Source organism: Rhinatrema bivittatum, chromosome 13, assembly GCF_901001135.1.
Source record: "Rhinatrema bivittatum chromosome 13, aRhiBiv1.1, whole genome shotgun sequence".
Lineage (NCBI taxonomy): Eukaryota > Metazoa > Chordata > Amphibia > Gymnophiona > Rhinatrematidae > Rhinatrema > Rhinatrema bivittatum.
The window spans coordinates 19,334,308-19,358,483 of NC_042627.1; the positions used below are offsets into that span (position 1 = coordinate 19,334,308).

Here is a 24,176-nt window from a genome sequence, read left to right on the forward strand (position 1 = left end):
GAGCACAAGATGGCGCCGGCCATCCAGTGCTCCTACCATGTGACAGGATCCGGCCAATGGCACGGATACCCTATCACATGGTAAGGGCAAAGGGCCATCGGCGCCATTTTGATTAGTGGCAGCCGATGGCCCGGGAGCGGGAGGATGGCCCGGAGCTCTAAAACTTTTGGCTTTCTGCCTTGTGGAAAACCTTTTTTGGCTGTTTTTTGCTCTCTCTCTTCAAAAATCAGTCACTGGGTCCCTCTCGATGCCTTTCCATTGTGTCCCCCCGTCAAGGTTTTCAGCATTTGAGTAAGTTTTCCTTCACAGTCAGTTCTTCCCATGGTGGCAGTGCCTTGGTGCCCCATCTTCCATCGATGCCTGCCGTCATTGGCTCGTATTTTTCCCATTTTTTTCTGCCCTGTCATGGCCTTGTCTGGCTTCCACTGATGCACCCAGTGCCCAAGGACTATGTCATCATCATTGATCCTCATGAGGATTGTATCCTCTGCCTGGGTGTTTCACATGACGCCCAGGGTTCTGCTTATGTGCCCAGATGATCCCAAAGGGATGTTGGCTTCGATTCGACAAGATGGACAACCTCTTTGGGTCGAAGAAGTCTGAGCCAGCAGCATCGGCATCGGAGGACCTTTAAACTGCACCGATGGATGCCATGCTGTCGACATCTGTGGGACCATCGGTTCCGTCGAGGGTGCCGGAGACCAATCGTGATCTCCTCAGAGCCGAGGATGTCAAGTTCATTGTCTCAACCTCTGCACCAGGGAAAGACCGGGCTAAGCACTGTGGTAAGACCAAGAAGCATCGGCACTGGCAACTGTCGATGCATGGTGCCGGGCACGGGGATGCACTGGCTTTTGCTGTGATGCCCCTGAAGCAGCCCCATGGTGAGGAGCGCCAAACCTCCATCGATACCCAGAGTCTGCAATGTTCTCCACCGGTCCTGGTGCCAGTCGCCAATCCCCCTCAGAGGTCCGAGGAAGATCTGACCACCACTCTTTCCTCCCAGTTGGTGTTGGCATTAATAACATTTGAGGAGGAGCGGAAGCGTCAAGTGAAACGAGCGCTGAAGGGCTTTGGTCCCACCGCACCAGAGCCACTGCCCACCCATGCTCTTATTGCTTCTGGAGAAGCTCAGTGTGCTCATTGGTGCCTTACCGACCCAGCTGTCATCAGTTTCCAGGATGGCACTGGTGCCCGGCGGGGCACAGAGGCCTCTTCATACCGATATGGTGGTCGTCACTGGTTCCTCCTCCGAGGAAGCTCTGCCAAGGCCAGCGGGAGACAGAGGCTGGTAGTCCCCCATCCAGTTCCAACAGTGCCTGCACCTCTGGATGTTGGACAAGCACCTAGGGCGCCCATCCCCTGTGGTACACAGTAAGGATGAGGGTCCCTATGACCCCTAGGGGATGATCAGATGGAATCCTCCTCTGAGGATTTGGATGGTCTACTATCAGACCCCCTTCTCCAGAAGAGTGAAGTCCCTGCTTGAGGACTTGACCTTCACAGGGTTTGTCAGGGTAATGGCGTAGGCCATCCCATTCCAGCTTTTGACTGAAGAAGACGCCAGGCCCAAAATGCTTGAGTTCTTCAATTCTTGGAGCCTCCTAAGGAGATTGTAGCGGTCCTTAGGAGGATCTTGTATACCAGGACATTGCTACTGAGGATTGGGGAACAGCCCCTCACAGTGCCTCCTGTGGATAAGAAGGTGGTCGGGGGTAAGGCTGCCAGCTGCTAGATTTGATAAGCGTTAGCTGCCCCACAAATTGGTGGTGTTCGAATGTGCCCTCAAGAGGGCCAAGCGCTCACTGACCCACTCCTCAGCAACCCTGCGGAAGGACCACAGAGTGTTGGACGCTGTTGGGAGGAAGGTGTTCCAAGGCACCATGCTTATTGCTCACATCCCTGCCTACCAGCTCTACATGAGCCAATACTCACGGGACATCTGGAAGCAGGTGCAGGAGGTGGCTGGGCAGCTGCCTCAACAATAACAAGACACCCTAATGTCATGGTACATAAGGGTTTGAAGTGTGGAAAGATCGAGCTCTGTGCAACCTATGATGTTTTCGAAATGGCATCGAGGGTCTCTGCAGCAGAAATCAGCACCCACATGCTGGCATGGGCGCGGGCCTCAGATCTCAGTCAGGAACGACTCGCTGATGTGCCATGTACTGGAGAGAATTTCTTCAGAGATAGAGTGAAGGATGCTGTGGCCCAACTCCGGGACCATCATGAAACCCTCCAACAACTCTCCACTAGCACTCCAGATCCGTTCTCCTCATCGAGGAGGCCGTTGAAGCACGGGCCCAGGAAGTCCTTCTTTTGCCAAAGGAAGTACTATCCTCCGCCTCCTCGATCCCATACACACTATCAGAGCTCCTGCAGCCGATCCAGGCAGCAAAGAGCTCCTAAGCTCCAGGCAACAGCTCAGTCAACTCGGGGGACGGGGTTTTGACTGGCCTGTAGGGTGCGTAAGCCAGTTGCCCATACCCTGGATGATGGACCCTCTGGTCAAGGACAGGCAGCGGTTCTTTGCAAACTGGTGGCCTAGTGTAACCTCAGACTATTGGGTTTTGTCCATTATCCTTGAGGGGTACCAATTCAACCTACTGGGTGTCCTGTCAAATTGCCCTGTATGCCCATTTTGTAGACTGGTAGCGCATCAGGAAGTATTACAAAAAGCTCTCCTCCCTCTTAATGGCCAGAGCAGTTGAGCCCGTACAACCAGGGCAAAGAGGGCAGGGATTCTACTCCAAGTTTTTCCTGATTCCAAAGAAAACAAGAGGACTCCATTCCATCCTAGACCTGAGGACCTTGAACAAGTTTCTAAGAGAAGAAAGGTTTGAGATGGTTTCCCTGGGTACCTTGATTCCCCTTTTCAAAAAGAGGACTGGCTATGCTTCCTTGACCTAAAGGATGCATACACACATAGCGAGATCTTCCCTGGTCAAAGGAAATATCTCTGATTTGTGGTGGGGAACCAGCACTTCCAGTGCCGGGTGTTGCCATTAGGGTTCACATCCGCCCCACAAATCTTCATAAAATTCCTGGCCATGGTGGAGGCGCACCTCAGTAGACTGGGGATGCTTGTTTTCCTGTGTCTGGATGATTAACTGGTCAAGAGCACGTCTCAGGCAGGGGCCATCCAGGATGGTGCTCAGGGCCATGTACCTAGCTGGAACAGAGAATGTGATAGCAGACAAGCTGAGTCGAGACTTCAGACCCCAAAAATGGTCCCTGGACCCAGGGGGTAGCGAATTGGATTTTTCATCTCTGGGGGAGCCCAGACATAAATCTATTTGCGTCCCCCTGCAACCAGAAGGTGCCTTGGTTCTGCTTCCTGTCCAGGTCAGACGGCAAACTAGCCTCAGACGCTTTTGCCCATCATTGGGGCAAGGGTCTTCTGTATGCTTATCCTTCGATTCCTTTAGTGGTGAAGAGTCTCTTGAGGCTTCAAGAGGACAGAGGGACTATGATCCTCAAAGCCCCTTGTTGACCGAAACAGACTGGTTTCTACTCCTGCGGAAGTTGTCCTTCCGGAAACCGATCAGTCTCGGGACTTTCCCCAGATCTCATCATGCAAAATCAGGGCAGACTGCTGCATCCCAACCTCCAGTCGCTGTTGCTCACAGCTTGGATGTTGAGAGGCTAATCCTGCATCCGCTTGATCTTTCTGACAATGTGACTTAGGTCCTGGTGGCTTCTAGAAAGCCATCCACTAGAAACTCCTATGGACCGAAGTGAAGGAGGCTCTCCGTGTGGTGTGAGCAGAAGATCCTAGATCCATTCTCTTGCCCCACAAAAAACTGCTTGACTATCTTCTACATCAATTTGAGGCTGGCTTAAAAAACAGCTATCTGTCAGAGTTCATCTTGAGTGATTGATGCATACCACCACAATGTAGATGTACACCCATCTCTGTACAGCCTATAGTTGTACGTTTCATGCAGAGCTTGCTTCAGTTGAAGCCTCCCCTAAGGCCTTCCACTGTGTCTTAAGATTTAATGTGGTATTGGCTCAGTTGATGAAAGCTCTTTTAGAGCCACTGCACACCTGTGACCTGAAGTACCTGACCTGGAAGATCATATTTTTGTTGGCGGTCACTTCAGTACTCTGGGTCACAAGCTCCATGCCTTAGTGACTTACCCACCTTATACTAAGTTCTGTTATGACAGAGTGGTCTTGCATATGCACCCCAAGTTCCTGCCTAAGGTGGTGACTGATTTCCATCTTAACCAGTGAGTCGTCCTGCCAATTTTCTTTCCCAGGCTCCATTCGCATCAAGGCGAACAAGGACTGCAGAGTTTGGACTGCAAGTGAACCTTAGCCTTTTACCTGGAGTGGACGGAAGCCCATAGACAGTTCACCCAACTTTTTATTTCTTTTGATAGGAATAGGTTAGGTGTTGCCATTGCCAAACAGACAACATCTAATTGGCTAGCAGACTGCATCTCCTTCTGTTATGCCCAGGTGGGACTACATCTTGGGGATCATGTCAAGGCTTATTCTGTCAAAGCCATGGCAGCATCAGTGGCCCACTTGCGAGCAGTTCCCGTGGAGGATCTGCAAGGCTGCAACATGGAGTTCTCTCCACACATTCACATCACATTACTGTATGGATAGGGATGGCCGACGCGACAGTAGGTTCAGCCAGGCTGTCTTCCGGAACTTGTTTGAGATGTAGATCCCACCTCTCCCAACCTAGGGCCTGTTGTTTGGTTCAGGCTGTCTCTCCCTCTGGTACCAACAGCACTAATGTTGTTGTGCCCATTGGTTAGGTGTCTGTTGGTCCCCTTTTGTGTTGGGAAACAACCTGTAGCTAGGAATTCATCCATGTGTAAGGACTACCATCCTGGTTGTCCTTGGAGAAAGCAGAGTTGCTTACCTTTAACAGCTGTTCTCTGAGAACAGCAGGATGTTAGTCCTCATGAAACTGGCCCTCCACCCCATGGAGTTGGGTTCTCCATGTCTTAGTTTTATCATGGACAAAGGACTCTGTGTCTGGAAGGTAGGGAGGTGACTACAGCTGCGCATGCTCAGTAGAGTATGCTGAAAGTTCTAGAATCTAGGTTAACCCCCTGCCCAGTTCGCCTCCCCTGTTGAAATGTACTTCTAAATCTTTTGTTAATATGTGAACCGGTATGATGTCCCCACTAATACCGGTATATAAAAGTTTCTAAATAAATAAATAAAATAAATCAAAGTTGAATGCCGGGCTACATCAGATGACATCACCTACATGTGAGGACTGACATTCTGCTGTCCATCGGAGAACATCCAATACAGGTAAGCAACACTGTTTTCTCTCTCCATCCCAGAGACCCAATCACACACTTCCATCCTTCTTAGCCCCCTGTTTATTTATTTAGGACTTTTATATACCGGCGTTCATGTAGAAAATACATATCTACATATGTAGAATTCATCCACACACTCATCTCCCCAGTCTCCCTTTCACACACACCCTATTTTTCCAGTCCCAGTCGCACAACCCACATTCTTCATCCACACAAATGCCCCCAGCCCCTTCATCGCATACCTAATTTCCCAGCCCCAATTTTGCATATAAGTCCCACAAAGTTCTCTGTCACAACCATTTGACATATCCCTCATCTCCCACCCGGTCTTTCATATAACCTACCTCATCCTCTCTCATAATTCCCATCCCCTGTTTCACACAACCCCACCCCCACCCCCATTCACATCCATCTTCCCAACCTCTCTTTCACATAACCCTTCTGCCCAAATCGCTTCCTGGTTCCTCCCCCTCCCTGGCACTAATCACCACAGCAAGAAGAGGAGAGTAGCAGCACTTTGGGCTCCATCCTCCTCTGCCACCCAGGCAGCAGAGGAGAATGATTCTGGCTAAAAGCAGGAAAAGGACTGTGTACCTTTCCTGGAAGCCATATGTTAAGACCCTTTTGCACCATGGCTTCTTCCTTGCCATGCCAACTGGAAATGAAGAAATACAAGGAGGCAGACCCTAGGGCTGAAGGAACAAAGAAACTGCCTCTAAGCTGTATAGCTTGACATTGGGCGATACTCCAACCCCCTGATAAACGTTCAGCTAGGGAGCTTTGACTCAGTCTGACTCAGCCCATAGGTCCAGCCTCTCAGTAGACAAGTCAATGTAAACTGAAAGATTTAAACAAAACTCAGTGCTAACCCTAGACTCTAGTCAAGGGTGAAAACATCCTGAGGAAAACGTCTGGAAGATTCTCTGCTGATAGATGGAATCAAGAATCCTGCAAGAGTCAGCACCTGTGGAAAACTGGACTTCTCCTCTGAATCGAGAACCCAGATCAGATTCAGTCTGACCAACAGAACAGACTGCTCACCCACTTGGCATATGGCTTCAAGACCTACTGCTAAAGTTAACTATTTCTCCAGCAGCATTACCTCATGGTTATATGAGGTAGAAAAACATCTGCATGGTCAAGGACTGCCTTGTCAGCCAACAAATGCTTACATTAACAGGGCTACACAGATTGCCCTCCACTGAAAGAGGACAATCCCTAAGCAAGTGCAATTTGAGTGTGAAGTCTATTATGCAGTATTCCCAACCCTAGGATGCATGCAGCCATGGATGCAGTAATTGTGCCAGAGCACCTCTGCATAACTCAGGTACCTAGACAGTACAGCTTTCATTTCTGAATGTATAGATGCAGTTTAGGATGCAAAGGGGATGGAACCATCCCTTCAGTGGTCAGATTACCACTCGAGTGCGACACTGATTGGCAGGAGCAGTCATTAAGTAAAACATTCGTGTTTTGCCCAGCAGGTGTGAGAAAAGACATGACTCTCACGCAGAAGAAATATTTGCTGCTGGGGAGCAGATTCCTATGAAAGGGAATCTAATGCCATTACTGCAAGAAGCCAGTGTTCGTGACAGCTCCCCGCATGCCACAAGGTATCCTGGCTGTGCAGAAGTGGAAAGTGGTGGAGTGAGTGCTCCTTCCTGATGGGGACGCTGACTAATGTTGACTATATTACATTCGAATATCAAAACACCGATACAGTGTTGGGTTGCTGCAAAAGAGAAATCGATGTTCTCACCTTGGAGATAAGTGTTTTTATCTGCAACATATAAAAAAAGAAAAAAGTAACATTTCACTTACATGACCTGTAATTATAAACTTACGCATTTGACCTCAGTCACTCAAATGAGTGCAGTCTTCTTTAATAATGAGGTTATATCTATTGTTCATATAAAGTTTATTTTTTGCTGTCTCCATGATTAGTAGTAGGTGAATTTGTATTTGTTGAAAAGATAACACACAGCAGAGGGCCCTGAGTGACAGTGTGCCTCTGCGCTTAAACTCAGCACTGTGACTGCAGTGACTTGCACCCATGCAGCAGCTTGCCATCAGTGGCACACATGCGCCTGACGTCACAGTACCATCCCTAGTTCCGCATTATCATTGCAGCCCTTGCCTCAGCATGCTCCCTTCCACGGTATAAACTGGCAACTATTCTGCTGTTACAATGAAGCGGTGCATTGTGAAGGAGCTGTCCATCATGCAGTGTGCAATAACACCAATCCCATTGGTGTATGGTGCCACATAGCGCCCCATGGTGCCAGTTATGCGAGAGCTCTGGATGGTGCCCAGTAGTGCCACTTGTCAAAGGCACCTGATGGAAACCAGCAGTACTTGCTGGCCATCTGCACTGGTGTGCTTAGCCTGGTTGACCCAATGTTGCTATAAGGCATCCCGCAGGTGTGTGCTGATGGTGCTAGAAGTCGATACACCTTATGATGCATACCATGTTCAATGGTGGAAATTGTGCCCCTGGTACCCACCACATCATCAATGGCACTGGTGGTACCCATGGTATCAATGGTGACACTGGCATTTATGGTGCTCGATGGCATTCATAATGCCCACCGGTGCACAAAGCACCAGCAGCACCCAGTGGCCTCAACAGTGCCTGCAGCTCTCTGTTGCTTTGATGCCTTATAGCATTGGCAGTGCTCACAGAGTTAGACAATGTTAATGTTGCCCGATGGCATCAATTGCACCCTATGTCGCCGTCACACAATGATGTTGGTGGCACGCATCAGTGTCGATGGTGCTTGATGGTGCCCAGCAGCAAAGATGGCTCCAAGGTTGCTTGCATGCCCATGGCATCTGGCTCCTATGACACTCAGTGGTGCCCATCAATCATGTCTGTGCCCACAGCACTTGACAGCGTCCACGGCACTCAATACCATTTGGCGCCCTCTGTGCCAATGCTGCTGCTGGGCTAAATGCCTAGCATCTGACTACTGGTGCTCTAGCTCATGGACGTGCATGAGCGACCAGTGTCTGGCTTGGCGACAGCAGAGCTGATTGCCCAGGCTTATGCTCACCCTCTCTTCCAAGGAAATTGCTTTGTCAGAGCCAGCTGACACGCAGGAGGGGAGAGGCTGTCATCCAGGGCACCAGAGGTGAAGATTAATTTGGGCCCATGGAGACTAGTTCCCAGGAGCGTGGGGATGATGAGCTCTCCTCCTCACTGGAACAATCCAGGTTTGGATTCCTTCACTGTCTAGGCCAGCATCGATGCCCATTGGTCAGAAAAAACTTCATGGAACTCCTGTCTGGATGGGAACTTAGGCAAGTCCTCAAGCTAGAGGCCTACCTGGACCACACAGGGACTGCAGGTCCCACGAGGCACAGACAAAGGCAAAAAACAGACGAATTGAAGGAGAGGGCATTTCCGTTTATTTGATTATGAACAAGCTGTGGGTGCAGCATTATTTATTAATGAATGAAGAAACCTTTGCCAGGCTGCATTGGGCAGCAGAGAGAAGCCTTGAAAAAGGGGAAAAAATAGAAATAGACTTCCAAAAGGTGCATAAGGGAAAAAACAAAACCTTGCAAGACCCAGCCAGAAAACAGCTTCTGTAGCTTCAAGACTTTTACTGCAGTAGCTATGAGGGAGAGAACAAAAGCTCTGCAGAAAAAAAGAGACTGAGAGCCTCTGCCTGGGAGGCAGGGAGGTGACTACAGCTGCACATGCTCAATAGAGCATGCTGAAAACCCTGGAATGTTTGAAATCAAAGTTCTGTGCTCGGCTCTGTCAGATGAGATCACCCATGTGTGTGAGGACTGACGTCTTGCTTGTCCTCTAAGAAAGAGGTTGGGGTGGGAAGGGGAACAGAAAGAGGGAATAGGGCCTCCCCTCCCAAGATCCCAGAACCTCCATTCCCTTCCATTCCCTCCATCCTCCTACCCCCAATCTTTTCTCCTTCTTTTCCCTATCTTGATCTTCTCTCCTCCTCTCAGTTCATCCCTAATCCTCCCTTTCTTACCTACCCACTTTCGATGTTCCCTCCTTCTGATCTCCCCATTTTTTATCCCCTCCCTCTCCCTGGGATCTCCTTTGTCTGTCTCTTCTCCTCCTCTACAATACCAGAAATCCTTCATCTATTAAACTCCCAAAAGAACAAAATCAAATGTTAAGACATATAAAGCAAGGTTATAAAACTACTTTATTTTTATTATACAAAATACATTTACATTAATAAGCAAAATAATTCACATTCATGGAAATGTGCCATGTAATTGCTGTATAATGTTCATGATCTGTTACAGGAAACTGGGGGCTTTAGTTATAAATAATATTTATTTATTTATTTATTTTTAGTTTTTTTTTTTATACCGATTTTCCTGCATAAAATGCATATCAAACCGGTTTACAATGAAACAGAATAAGCAGGAAGTAAAATTCCTTAGTCTAATACATTTAAACGTCAATAATGAAATAATTTTAAACAAAGCAAAAAGCTAAATATTTAAATATTTAATAATATTGTGTTTTACTTGCAAAGAAAAAAACAAAACAAACTAAAACTTTGGAATTAATGGATGCTTGAACATTTGTTGGTATATGATTATAATTAGTGCCTTTTATGATACCAGAAGGACAGTGATTAATATTGAAACCTCTTGGACTTTTTTTTTATATATGTAATACTGCACAGAGGTTAGTGTAAAAAAAATGGTTTAATGGGTTTTGCAGATGATACTCCAAATGAAGTAGAGAAAATGAATGAATTAAGCAAGCTATAGGAATGGCCGAAAATATGGCAGATAACATTGAATTCAAGAAAGTATACAGTCTTGCAAAAAGAGTGCAGAAATCCAACAGAGCAGTACATGATAGGAGGTGAGCCACTTAAGTGCATCAAACAAGAGATATCTCAAGGTAGTCATATCCAGTGGCTACATAGTGCAACAAGGCAGTAGCAATAGCTGAACAGCAGCATCACGTACTGAATGTGGAGGACCTAGGTTCAATTCCTGGATCAGGTCTTCAATATCCTGGGCAGGCCAAGCTGTAGTGGCAGTGATCATAGCCCTTGCAAAGGAAAGAGGAAGTCCTAGTCATTATGCAACAGCAACACCAAATAGCTGGACTTGAGCCCCTGGTGTATGGATGTCAACCAAGGACAGCAATGCATCAGCTAAATAAGTTGGGAGAGAGCTATAAAATACGGAAGGTAGTTGCAAATAAAGGCTTATGGAGCTGTGGTCCAACAGAGAGTAGTTCCAAATAGAAGCCCAAAGAAGCAGGAGGAAACTTCTGGACAGAAAAAAGGTGGCAATGATACATCCATACAAATCATTACTGAGACTTAAAATCTTGCGGGTCGGTTGCAAGTTGGATCTGGAAGCTAATTTTCAAATGAAAACACATCACAAAGTTAGTTGCAAAAGAACCAGCACAGTAAATTCCAGTGTGTACTTCGCGCTATCCCATTTGCCTGTGGCTTTACGTACATGCACTGTGAAACTGCCCATGTCATTTTAGCTGCTGAGGGGAGGGCATTTTTCAGTATAGGGAATTTACCCAGGTAATTGCTCAGTTATCTAAAAACTGTCCTCATTGTGTCTATCTGCGGAAGCTGTATTTCTGGATGGATATAGACTGATGAAAAGCAATTCAGAGAAGAGCTACCAAAATGGTATAAAGTCTGTGCCATAAGTCCTATGAAATTAAACTTCAGAAAAACCTAAACATATATACACCAAAGACAGGGGGGAGAGGGGGTTAATATAGAGGCATTAAACTATCTGGAAGGTATAATGTACAAGAAGCATGCATTTTTCAGTGGAAAGGAAATTCTAGAACAAGGCATTATGATGTACATGTAGCTCACAGCAGGCAGACTGAGAAATAACATAAGGTAATATTTCTTTACTGAAATGGTGATGAATTTCTGCTGCCCCCCCCATCCCGATATGTGATGGAGGCCAAAACAAAATTCAAGAAAGATTGGGATATAAGCACAGAAGATCCTTAGGTGCATGAGACCAGATGGGTTCCACTGTACTGTGGCAGGAATGGGCAGAAAAATATTCTTCTAAAACTGGTATATAGAATTTGTAAAATTTAATTTAGTCTTTCATGGACTAACACAACAACCATATCACTTTATCAAAGTATTCTGTCATCTTTACTGCTTCCTTTTTGGGTCTATAAACAGGTCACACTAACTTTCAGATTTATAGTTTCATACAGCAGAGAGGATATATGCATTAGACCAGAATCCATTATTATTAATAGCATCTCAGAGGTAGCTGGTAGCATACTTACCGTATAGATTTGGCCCTTTTTATTTTTGGTGTGGCTACTGTTTGTAGAAAGTTTTGAGGGTTAACTTTATTTTCTTCTCTTCCCCACCCTTTATTTTTTTCACAGAGATCTAGGTTTCTTGAAAGACAGACTACAAACTGACCTACCAAATGGCTGGAACTCTTGCGACAGTCTTCAGTCGTGTTCAATATTCCTTTTTATTTTTTTAAAGTGAGCCCGGATAAACTGACTGTCTAAAGCATGCCTTATTTAGCCTCTTCTGTAAGGGTGACTTAGCAAGACACGTTTTAACCGTGCTTCTGCGTAGATGGTATAGTCTTTTTCAGGCTTGATGTGCTGTGGATGTTGCTTTTATACTTTTAAGTTAAAAATATTGAAATATTAGAAATGCAAAGTCCCTGCAAGGGCCAGATCCTGCATGCACCATTTTTTTTGTTTTAATGCTGATATCAAAGGTATTCCATGCCCCAAATTTCTGACACTTAAAGCTGGCTGTTATTTTTTTTTAGTTTCAAAACCATTGCTGTTTGTGAAGAAGAAACAAAATACAATTAGCATTTTACCATGTTGTATTGCAGTATCATATGTGAATATTTTCTGGTCTGATGAGAAAAAACATGGTGTTTTTATATAGCTCATTCATTCTAAAAATGCAAAATAAAAATATGGTAATCCTTACTGGTTAATGTTTAAATTTACTACAGCAATGTGACAGTGAATAGACATTTCATGATGTCTTAAATAGGGATATTTTTGCAGTCAATGGCAGCAACCCTAAGCAGTTGTAGATATATTCAAATTTAAGCAGGCATCATTTACTTTAATTATTTGATTAGGCCATTTCCTTTCTGGCCCTAGTATTCAAGGACAAGACTGTAGAATTTATTTAAATTGACAAAGCTATTAAAAATGTTGCACTGCTGCCACCTAGTGATACATTTTGCAAAGGATATCAAAATGTTAAAATATACATATAGATATATATATATATATATGTCTGTAGGTGTATATATATATATATATATATATATATATACACATACATATATTTATATATTTTTAGGAGTAGGGTGAGAGCGTTAAGTGTGTGAGGAATCTAGAAGTATGGTAAATGCTGGGTGTTTTGTTTTTTATTAATTTGTAGGCTACAGATTTTTCATTCCTTTACATTCTACTTTATTCATTCAGTATGATGAACTAACACTGTTAGGTACTTAAATTGAAGTAATGTCAACTGAAATGTATTATGCAAGGGCTTAACCTCTAGAAAGGAGCTTGGTATTTTGGAGCTTTGTAGGTTTGAAAACAACTTTTTTCTAAGACAAGCAGGATGGTAGTTCTCACATGTGGGTGACATCATCAGATGGAGCCCGGCACACAAGACTCCTGTCAAAGTTTCCAGAACTTTGACTAGGCATTCTGAGCATGCCCAGCATGCCACTGTTCACGCGGGGTCCCTCTTCAGTCTCTTTTCTGTAGAGCTAGTGCCTCGCAGTTGTGGAGCTTGCGCTCTTTTTTTCCTTCAGGAAATCTTAAATTCGAGTTTTCTTTTCATGTCTCCCATGCCTTGTCCCCGTGATCTCTTCCGGCCCTAGTTAGAGGTGTCACGGTAAGTAAGTCGCATACTTTGCGGTCGATTACTGATGGCGCCGTCCCCCAGTGGCCGCTGGCCATCGACTGCTCGGCAGTTATTTTTCTCTCTGGCTTCCTCCGGGTTCCGCCGCTGCCCCAGTGCCCTTGGACAATGTCCATCACAGACCCCCACGAGATCTGCATTTTGTGCCTAGGGGCGTTGCATGATGTGCATGGCTGCTCTTTTTGTGCTTAGATGACCTCCAAGGGTCATCAAGCATGCCTGGATAAAATGGACAAGTTATTTGGTACCAGGAAGTCTGATCCCTCGGCCGCTGTGTTGGGAGCATCGACACCTCACAGCAAGGAAGACCGTGGAGGTATCTGATCTGTCTTGTCCTTTCCTTCACCTATTCACCAGCTAGAACTAGGTGCTGAGGATCGTGCTGTATTGATTATTTCTCTGTCTAGGTCTGGATTGTCGCTATCGTCCTCGGCACTGGGGAAAGACCGGGCTGAGCACCTAGGGGAAACCCAGGAAGCACTGGCACCTGTCACCTTCCTTTCATGGCTCTAAGCTCAGGAAGGCGCCAGCTTTGTTCACGACGCCCCCAAAGCGGCCCCGTACCGATGAGGCATCAATGCCCGTCAATGCTGAGGGCCCGAGGCAAACCCCACCGATATCTATGCCAGGTACCGGTTCCCCTTGGGGCTCCGAGGGGAACCAGGTTACACCACCTCCTCCTCAAGCTGTACTGTCATTGACAGCAGTCGAGGAAGAGTTGGAGCACAGGGTGAGCCTAGCCGTGGGACGAGCCCTCCAGGGTATCAAGCCGCCAGCCACCTTGGTGCCTCCACCACCACCAGCACTGTCCATGCTAGAACCATTGCTAGAGTGCTTGGATCTGCTCCTCTGTGCTCTGCCGACACAACCCATGCCGATGCCCTAGTGGAGACCATTCCCATTGCAGATTCCTCCAATGAGGAAGGACCATTGACCGTGGAAGTGGTCCGTTCATCCCCCACCCCCGACTGGTCTTGCAGCCACTGAGCCTTGGATTACCAGGGCCCTCAATGCTGTCGATGCCCCGGTGCCTATAGTGCCCCTGGGGCCTGTGGTATCATCTGTGCCTGCAGGGCTATCTGTGCCCCCGGTGCCCCAGCCCAGGACCATGCCCCAGGCACCCCCACCAGTATCACTAGGGAGCGAGGCTGATGCCCCTTACAACCCTTGGGAAGATGAGCCTTCTGTCTCTTCCTCCGAGGAACTGCTTTTGGAACCCTCCCCTCCAGAGGACTTGACATTTGCAGGTTTTGTGAGGGCAATGGCGGAATCAGTCCCCTTCCAACTCCTGACTGAGGAAGTCTCCAGGCACAAGATGCTGGAGATCCTTCAGTTTGTGGACACTCCTAAAGAAGTAGTTGCTAGTCCATGATATCTTCAAGGTTTTGGGCGGCAGGCTCTGGCAACATCCTATCTCTGTCCCTCTGGCAAACTGGAAGACAGTTGCGGTATACCTAGTTCAACCATCTATAGGTTTTGACAGCGCCATCTTCCATACCAGTCTGTGGTGGTGGAATCCGCCCTTAAAAAAGTGAAAAGGTCTCACACCCATGCTTTCACTCCCCCAGGCTGTGAGCACAAGGCCCTGGATTCCCTGGGCCGTAAAGTCTTCCAGGGATCGATGTTGGCAGCCCACATTCTTGTTATCAACTATATATGGGCCAATATTCTAGGAACTTCTGGAAGAAGGTGCAGGAGTTGGTGGACCGCCTCCTTCAACAACTCCAGGAGGACTTCCTGAAAGTTGTGCAGCAGGGATTGGAATGCGATAAGCATAAGGTTTGGTCCGCATATGATGTCTTTGAGACAGTGGTAAGAGTGGCCGCAGCGGGCATTGGGGCTCATCGTAGGGCATGGCTGAGGGCATTCAATCTCCGATCCAAAGTACAAGACCATATAGCGGACCTGCCTTGACCCAGAGAGAATCTCTTTGGCAACAAAATCAAGGAGGCAGTAGCGCAAGTCAGTCCATCATGAGATCTTGCAGCATCTCTCGACTAGCCCCTTGGACCCCCAGCCCTTGGGCAAAAAGTCCTCGCGGCAGGGACCTTGACAACCATTTTACCGACAGGGAGGGCGCAGCCTCAAAGGGCCGGACCGAGGTCCTGTCCTAGGCAACAGCGTGTTCCCAGAACTCAACCACCACCGCAACAGACCCCTGCCACGGGCTTTTGACTGGCTGCAAGGGAGGTTTAAGCCAGTTGACAATACTGCCAGCGGAAGGCCCCTCTGGTCGAAAGTCGACTCATATCCTTTACAGACCGTTAGAGAACTATCACCGCGGATCAGTGGGTCCTCTCAATCATCTGAGGCGGGGGGGTACAGGTTTCACTTCCAGTAGATCCCACCAGACTCACCAGCGGTCACCTCGGCACACAGAATCAGTGAATCTCAGGCACTGGTGTCATATCCCCCTACCCAAAGTTCTTCCACAATCGGGTGCTTCTGCAGGATATTTCCCTGTGAGACCCGATCCGACTGGAAATGTTCCCGGACCTCATAACGCAGTATCAGAGAAGGCTGCGCCATCCCAGTCTCCAAGCCTCGTCTCTCATGGCTTGGATGTTGAAAGGGTGACCTTACAGCTTCTAAATCTCTCAGAGAGTGTGTCTTGAGTCCTACTGGAGTCCAGGAAACCTTCCACTAGGAAGCCTTACGGCCTAAAGTGGAAGAGATTTTTGGTGTGGTGTGACAGCAAGGGGTTGAATCCGTTCTCATGTTCTACCTCCAAGCCGTTATATTACCTGCTGCACCTTTCAGATGCTAGCTTAAAGACCTCCTTCGTAAAAATGCATCTCAGTGCAATTGGAGCTTTCCATCAAGGAGTGGATGGATTGCCTATCTCAGTGCAGCCTGTAGTGGGTCATTTCATGCAGGGCCTGCTCCAGCTGAAATCTCCCCTCAGGCCCCCCTGTGGTTTCCTGGGACCTCAGCAAGGTCTTGGTCCACCGGATGAAGGCTTCCTTTGAGTCCTTGCGCTCTTGTGACCTGACGTACCTAACCTGGAAGGACACTTTCTTGGTAGCGGTCACCTCGGCACACAGAATCAGTGAACCTCAGGCACTGGTGTCATATCCACCCTACCCAAAGTTCTTCCACGATCGGGTGGTTCTCTGCATGCACCCTAAGTTCCTTCCGAAGGTGGTGACAGATCAGTCTGTCTTGCCAACCTTCCTTCCTAGGCCTCACTCGCACCGGTTGGAGCAAATTCTGCACAGCCTAGATTCCTAAAGGGCCCTAGCATTCTACCTGGAACAAACAGCAGGCCACAGACAATCCACACAACTCTTCATTTCCTTCGACAAAAATAGATTTGGAGTTGCTATATCCAAGCAGACCTTGTCTAACTGGCTCGCAGACTGCATCTCTTTCTGCTACGTGCAGGCGGGTCTACAGCTGGGGGGTCATGTCAAGGTTCAGTCCATTCGAGCCATGGCAACTTTGGTGGCCCATTACATGTGGTCCCCGTAGACGAAATTTGAAAAGCGGTAACCTTGAGTTCTCGTCACACTACTGCTTGGACAGAGAAGGTCGACATGACAGCCATTTCGGTTAGTCGGTCTGGAAAAACCTTTTCAGTAATTGAACCCAAATCTTCTGATTTGATGCCCCTTGCTCGGGTTCAGGCTGGCTCCCTCTGTTGCCACCAGTAATAATTTGTTGTGCCCGTTGGCACATAGTTAAGTGCTGTGTGTTTCTTGTTCATACAGGAGCAGCCTATAGCTACGTATTCACCCACATGTGAGGACTACCATCCTGCTTGTCCTAGGAGAAAGCAGAGGTGCTTACCTGTAACAGATGTTCTCCTAGGATAGCAGGATATTAGTCCTCAGGAAACCTGCCCGCCACACCACAGAGTTGGGTTTCTAATAGTTTGTTTTATTTTTTCATTAGTTCTATGTTACAAGACTGAAGAGAGACCCCGTGTGGATAGTGGCATGCTGAGCATGCTCAGTGTGCCTAGTCAAAGTTCTAGAAACTTTGACAGAAGTTTTCCATGCTGGGCTCCATCTGATGATGTCACCCACATGTGAGAACTTTTCCTGCTGTCCTAGGAGATCACCTGTTACAGGTAAGCAACTCTGCTTTCTACAGTCTGGTGATGAGTTAGCAGAAAAAGTATTTGTGTCTATCTATATATAATCTAGATATAGATATATCTAGGTAGATGGAGGATTGTTTTTAAATGAATTTGTTAAATCGTGTAAATTTTCTTAAATCCATTTTTTTGCACTGATGTGTTCAACAAAAGAATTGTACATTCAGTTCAGGCAAACTTTTGTAATTTACTTTTTTCTTTTGTTTTCAAAGTTATTAAAATGTTTATCCATAAGCATGGTTCTATTCTATGCAACTAGGACTATATATATATATATACATATATATACTGTTAAGTATACCAAATCTATAATAACTTAAGTTGATTTTAGAGATTTAATGTAGAATTATAAATTATTGCAGGGGTTTCATGTAGTATGTAATTTTAGATGCATGAATTTGTGCTTCCTATGTATTTGTTAAAGTGCAACAATGTATGAAAAGTTGATTCACCTGTTTTTAAAAAATAAAACAAATGGCTGAAAATATTTCATATACTTTAATTCTTCTATAGGCTTCTTTTTTTTTTTTTTTTTAACAGAACATTCTCATTTGTGTCACTTGTTTTCTCTGTCTGTAGCCAGCTTCTGGAGTTCCTTTTCCACCTCATTCACAAAAGCAGGGAAGTTCTTATCCAAAAGGCATAACCGCAGAAAAGGCCCTAGTTCCTCTGCACTACAAGCAGAATATTGATAAGCAAGCGGCAGCTCAGATCCTGTTTTCAGTACAGACTGCAAAAAGAGAGGACATAATTTTAACTTACATAATAAATGTGTACATTTATAGATAGATTAGATGTTATTGACTGCATCCCCAATACAGTAAGACATGGTAGTACCTTTATTCAATACATATATTTTCTATAGGCAAAGAATAGATATTTTCTTTTTGAATAAAGCCTATAAAGAGAGATGAACGGTATAATTATCCTTTTAAAACTTTTTAAAAGATAATTAAATGTTTCCAGGAAACACTTTATAAATTCATTTAGATTTAGAATTGTAAACAATATTTTGAAATCTGAAACATGCACCAGAACCATTCTACTAATCAACAGGAATGTGTATTTTGATTTATTAAAATGGAAAAATGTGATGAATGAGTCTGTTTTGTGTTTGATTCAGCAATTCTGAACCAAATGGGTTTAGTCCTGTTAGTCTTTGGGGGGTGCCATTCCAGTCAGAGCAGAGCCAGTTGAGGATGGGCCAAAGAAAAAGCAAGCCCAATCATGTTTCAGCACTTAATTGACCAGCCTGTCCGAACTGGCAGCTTTATGGATTGACTTCATTTGTTTTTTAGGTGAAACTAAGACCACTTTGAGCAGCCAGTATGTCTATATTGTCCACTTAGCAAGTGCCTGCTAGTCAAATCAGCCCATAACCTGACAAACCCTGTATGGTCAAAATTTCCATTTTCCAGCAAATAGTCCAGGGCCCTCATTAAGTTTGATGTGTAATCACTGAACTGTGTTTGCACATGGGGGGGGGGGGGGGGGTCATTGACTATGCTCCCTAAAGATTGGGTTGCTGTGAGCAAAAGTTTTTGTTTACATTACTTTGTGAGCTCTTCAGGCCGTGGTCCTGCCAGGCCTCCTCTCTCTTTGGGTCATGGTGTCCTCTGTGATGGCACCCCTCCCCTCCCACAACTGATCCCTGCTTCGGGGGTGGGGGGGGCAAAGTAGTAAGTAAGTCAGACTGGGAAGATGAGTGCTATCCCACTCAAAGTGACATGGATAAGCAGCAATAGGCACATTTTATCTTTCTCCCCGACTTCAAGACTCTCCCCATTCCTCCCCACCACTACCAACCCCGCCACATTTTCTAAATATAGAAATGCATCTACAGGATAAAAATACATATTTTTTTCATTTTCTGTCAATCATGTATTCCTGGATCACACATCACCAGCAGAACTGAGCCAAAATATCTCCCAACACAAATTTCAAATTTTGTCTAAATAACCAAGAAATAGAGCATAGCCATAGACTATGCGCATACCTTGGCCTGCCATTAACTTGTCTATAAGGCATTAAATGAAAAACTTCTGAAGGCCCTATATGTAATAATGGAAAGCCCTGTCCAGTTTTAGCCACTCAATAAAACTATTTTTAAATCATTTGACAGCAGTGCATCAACAATTTAAGAAAATGGATACAAGCTATTCACATGATACTTAATACCTCATAATTACACAAAATATACCTATGGGTGTCAGTTAATTATTGGACACAAATACAGAATAAAAAGACCTTAAAGTATAAATAGAAATATGTAGACAAAAAATGATCTGGAAATCGCAGCAAGTCAAACATGGCCATTCCTCATAAATAAAACCAAGAAATATGAATCACAATATTAAAATCATACTGATAAGAAAATAAATATTTCAAAACATCTGGAAGTCCATATTCAATAGCTATTTAGTTATATCTAAATAGCAAAATAGGCATATTCAGCCACTTATCTGGCTAAATTATAATAGTTATCTGGCTATATTTTAGCTAGAGAAAAAAAAAGGGTGTTTCAGGGAGGTGCTTAACGCATGCAAAAACGCCATAATGCTATTTGATAAATGACCCTGTAAGTTAGCCAAATATTGCATATATTTGGCTAAGTTAGCTGGATAACTTGTTATCCAGGCTGAATTGCTGCTTAAAGAAGTACTATGTTATTCTAAATGACACTGTATTCTCTTTTTTAATACTATTATTGGCTATGTCTTTTATAATTTGGGCTGAAGCCACTGCAGTTATACAGGAGACCCAGCCAATTGAGGTAGGGGCCTCATAACTGGGCAGGCATGCTGCAGTCAGCTTGAGGGGGAAAGGGTGGGAAGCATGTGACCAATAGGGCAGCAGAGACTGTTCCTCTGTTAAAACTTTGTTGCAGAGGAACCTGCCTGAATTTATAAGAGAACAGTATGATGTCTGCCCATTGAAGTTCTTGGCTGACAATAAGCTTGCTCTGATCTCACCAATAAGCCCCTGCGCTAATTATACTGAGATCTGGTCCCTCCCGACACAGTTAAAGCACAGTCTGTATCAGGGGTCCGTGAACATGATCCATTAAGATGTTAGTTTCCATAAATGAATAAATTATTTTTGAACAGCTTTTTTAATTCTTGTGGACCTTTCAAGTTTTATCCCAATCACAATTATTGTCTCTGGTTTGAAACTACGCCAGGAGCCAATTAGAAAGGGAAGGGCAGCAAGGGCTCAGAAACAATACGGAGCAGGAGAGGGACTGGTAGCACATTAGCCCACGAAGGATGAGAAAGTGCGTTGGCATTGGCAAGGGGACAGGGTTGGGGTGGGGAGTGGGATCCCAGGAATCTATGGCATGCCCAAGTTAAGTACTAAGGGGCCGATTTTAATTCCTACGCGCGTGGGGTACATTTGTGCGCGCTACCCAGCACGCACAAATATACACCCGATTTTATAACGTGTGTGCTGCCGTGCGCATGTTATAAAATCCGGGGTCGGCGCACGCAAGGGGGTGCACACATGTGCACCGAGCCCAAGGGGAGCCCCAATGACTTTCCCAGGAGGGAACTTTTTTTTGGATCCCTCCCTCCCTTCCCCTATCTAACCCCCCCCCCCCCCCCCCCCCGGCTCTACCTAAATCCCCCCCCTTACCTTGTTTGATGGACTTACGCCTGCCTCTCGCAGGCGTAACTTGCGCGCGCCGGCTGGCCAGGTCCCGACATAGGCCGCTGTGTTGGGGCACTCGGTCACACCCCCGGACCGCAGACACGCCCATTTTAGCAAGCCCCGGGGCTTGCGCGCGCCCCCGAGCCTATGCAAAATAGGCTCGGCACGCGCAGGGGCAGATTTCCTCAGGTTACGTGCGTAGCCTTTGAAAATCTGCCCCTTAGGGGCCGATTTTAATTCCTACGCGTGCGGGGTACATTTGTGCGCGCTACCCCGAAATCGGAGTGGTCTTGGAGGGAACCTTTTTTTGGATCCCCCCCACCTTTCTCTCCCTTCCCCTATCTAAACCCCCCCCCCCCACCTAAATCCCCCCTCTACCTTGTTCAATGGAGATACGCCTGCCTCTCGCAGGCGTAACTTGCATGCGCTGGCTGGCCAGGTCCTGACACAGGCCACGCCCCCGGACCACCCATTTTAGCAAGCCCCGGGACATACGCGCGTCCCGGGGCTTGCATGCGCCGCCAAGCCTATACAAAATAGGCTCGGCACGCGCAGGGGCAGATTTCCTCAGGTTACGCGCATATGTTGTGCGCATAGCCTTTGAAAATCTGCCCCTAAGTGACTAGTTACAGCAACAAGAACATATTCTAGCCGTCAACAAAGAAATAGCATTGAAAATAGACAACTCACAGAGTAATTGCAGTCATTACACAGTTATTGCTAAGCTTTTCATTTGGTGCCTCCTGCCCCACCACCCCAATATGTAGCCCCATTTGCACAGCATTCTTCAGTACCTTTAATAACTGTGTTACAGATATACAATCATCTGTAGCTATTTGCCGTATAGGTTCTTCAGCATTTGCTTCATGCTGGTCTTGCTAGAAAAGAGATACAGAATCCAAATAAACATCTTATTTTAGGAATAAAGTAATGTAGTTACCATATTAATCCAATTACATAGAAAAAAAAGTTGTTTCATTGGACTAATGTAAAGCATTTGTAACCAGCTTTTGACATAATACCTCCTTCGAAAGCAAAACTCACAAAGTTGTTTGTCCTGGCTTGATGGAAAGTAACACAAAAACAGGTCACAACAAATGTATGAGGTTAATCCAATAAAATCACCTAAGTTCATTCATATCTTCCTTAACCTTATCTCCAAAGAGAGTTACTTTCCCAGTGCATGATGCATCAAAGAGCCTGTCATGCATAACTCTTAGGTTTGAGGCTTTCAGCATGAGAGTCTGTGGGCTCCAATTACTGTGGCAAAAGCTCTCAATGCCATTTGGAACACATCACAGGTTGAGCAACCTAACTGTTTTAGCTTTACTGAATGAATAAAGTCATCCTGACTCTCCAGAGGGAAAAATTCAGCAAATCTCAGTGTCTTTTGCAAGATGCTCACTCTGGATACCTCATTGTCACTGTTAAAGGAGGCAGACATTTATTTAGACATTTTATATACCATTGTTCCATGTAACGATCACAACGGTTTACAATAATGACATTCATAGGTATAAGAGCAGAAATACACAATAAGCAGCCAGATGTCCGATCTGTAAGAATTTATTGTGTAGAAACAAATATATGCAAATGAGCCCGACTCCAGCCAAGTTTCGCCCTCTTTCAATAGGGCTGCATCAGGGGCTAAAAACCTACAATAAATGACTTTGCCTAGTGTGTAGCAGATGGACTCAAAACAAGTGGGTATAGTATGCTCGTGCTAGCAGTTGGAGACTGATCTGACATCAGCACGGGTACATATACCCCCGCAGGAAGTGCAGCAATTCAGTAATTTCCGTCTCCAAAGCAGTTTGGAGCTATTTCACGCTCGCTGAGTGTTTTTCCAAATTCTAATGACTAAATTCATAGAAGAAGCCTACCTGAAGACGAGCCCCGCACTCCTGCGGTGATACCATTAGGTCCCTCCCCCAGTTGAGTTTCCCGAGGTGATTTCCGTGGTCCCTCGGAGATAAGAGCCTCGGTCCGGTGGCCGACTCGCGGCAGGGACCTAGCCCCCGAGTGAGAAGGGCTTGGGCGTGGCATAGAGGCAGCCTCGGTCCCGGTGAGGACTTGGCTCCCGAGCGAGACGAGTTCGGGCACGGCCTAGAGGCAGCGGGTGCACTTCCTCGAGCGCGGCGGTGACGGTAATCACCCTCTCCCCCCGCAGCCGGAGACCGCCCGGGTTGCAGCCGGGAAGCGCCGAAGACAAGGTAAAGGCGTACATCCTTACTTGCTGGTCTCCGAGGAAGCGAGGATTGGCGGGGTTTGCCTTCGTGGCAGCCCGCCAAGGAGGTTGCCATTTTGCCTGCCTGCTCGCCGACGTCATCTGCCCTGGTTTGTCGCCTCGCTCTAGCGCTCAGGCCAGTCTGCGTGCATAGGCGACGGGCGTATATGTTAGGCACCCGAAAAATGCTTGGGCGCATATTAGATAAAGGCGTATATTGAAGTCACCTTGATTCCTGCTGATAGGCGCACGTTGCTACACATTGCTAAGCGCATGCTGATAGGCGCCCGTTGCTAAGGCATGCTGATAGGCGCCCGTTGCTAAGCGCACGCTGATAGGCGCCCGTGGATAGGCGCCTGTTCATAGGCGCACGCCCATAGACGCACTTTGATAAGCGCCCGTTGTTAGGCGCACGTTCCTAGGCGCCCATTGATAAGCGCACGTTCCTAGGCGCACGTTGATTGGCGCAAGTGGACAGGCGCACGTTGATAAGCGCATATTAGTAGACGCACAGCTTTCGCGCATATTTCAAGGCGCATACTCCAGCTGGGAGGAGATAACAGACGAGATGGAGCGTAAGAGAGCCCATGCGTCCGCAGAGCCGGCACCTCCAGAAACAGACATAAGAGCTCTAAGCCTCTGCTCAGCATGCAACCTCAGAGCCACACTGAGCGAGGATGCAGACTCCCTATGTGCCCAATGTGAGGAGGCCCTGGGAGTTCCAGGCCAGGACCGGTCCCAGCCCAGCGTACTTGCCAGTTCCTCAGGGAACACCCCGGACTTAGTAGGCCGCGGTGACCAGCCAGGGAACCCGAGAGACCTGGTGCCCCTAAGGCCAGATCCGGCTTCGCTTTCCTGGGTGGAATTATTCAAGGGGATTCACGCCTTTGTCAAGATGCAGTCTGATCCCCGAATGGGTCCTTATGTACCGGATGATCCAGCCCCTGGACCCTCAAGACCTAGGCACGGCCACTCGCCACCCGGAA

General features: G+C 46.6%; 2 protein-coding genes across 3 annotated transcripts in view; one reads left to right on the forward strand and one right to left on the reverse strand.

Annotated features, from left to right (window-relative positions):
* NPTN (neuroplastin) overlaps positions 1-12,642 on the forward strand; it is a 181,897-nt gene extending 169,255 nt beyond the window's left edge. The window contains exon 9 of the mRNA XM_029574797.1: positions 11,686-12,642. The gene's annotated coding sequence lies outside the window, so the exon portion shown is untranslated. The remainder of the gene's footprint in view (positions 1-11,685) is intronic.
* Positions 12,643-17,812: 5,170 nt separating this feature from the next.
* REC114 (REC114 meiotic recombination protein) overlaps positions 17,813-24,176 on the reverse strand; it is a 58,907-nt gene continuing 52,543 nt past the window's right edge. For both annotated transcript variants that reach the window (XM_029575689.1, XM_029575687.1), the window contains 2 exons: positions 21,758-21,841; positions 17,813-18,045 (listed from right to left, as the gene is read on the reverse strand). In XM_029575689.1, the coding sequence (XP_029431549.1) occupies positions 17,872-18,045; positions 21,758-21,841 (258 nt within the window). In that variant the 3' untranslated portion in view covers positions 17,813-17,871. The remainder of the gene's footprint in view (positions 18,046-21,757; positions 21,842-24,176) is intronic.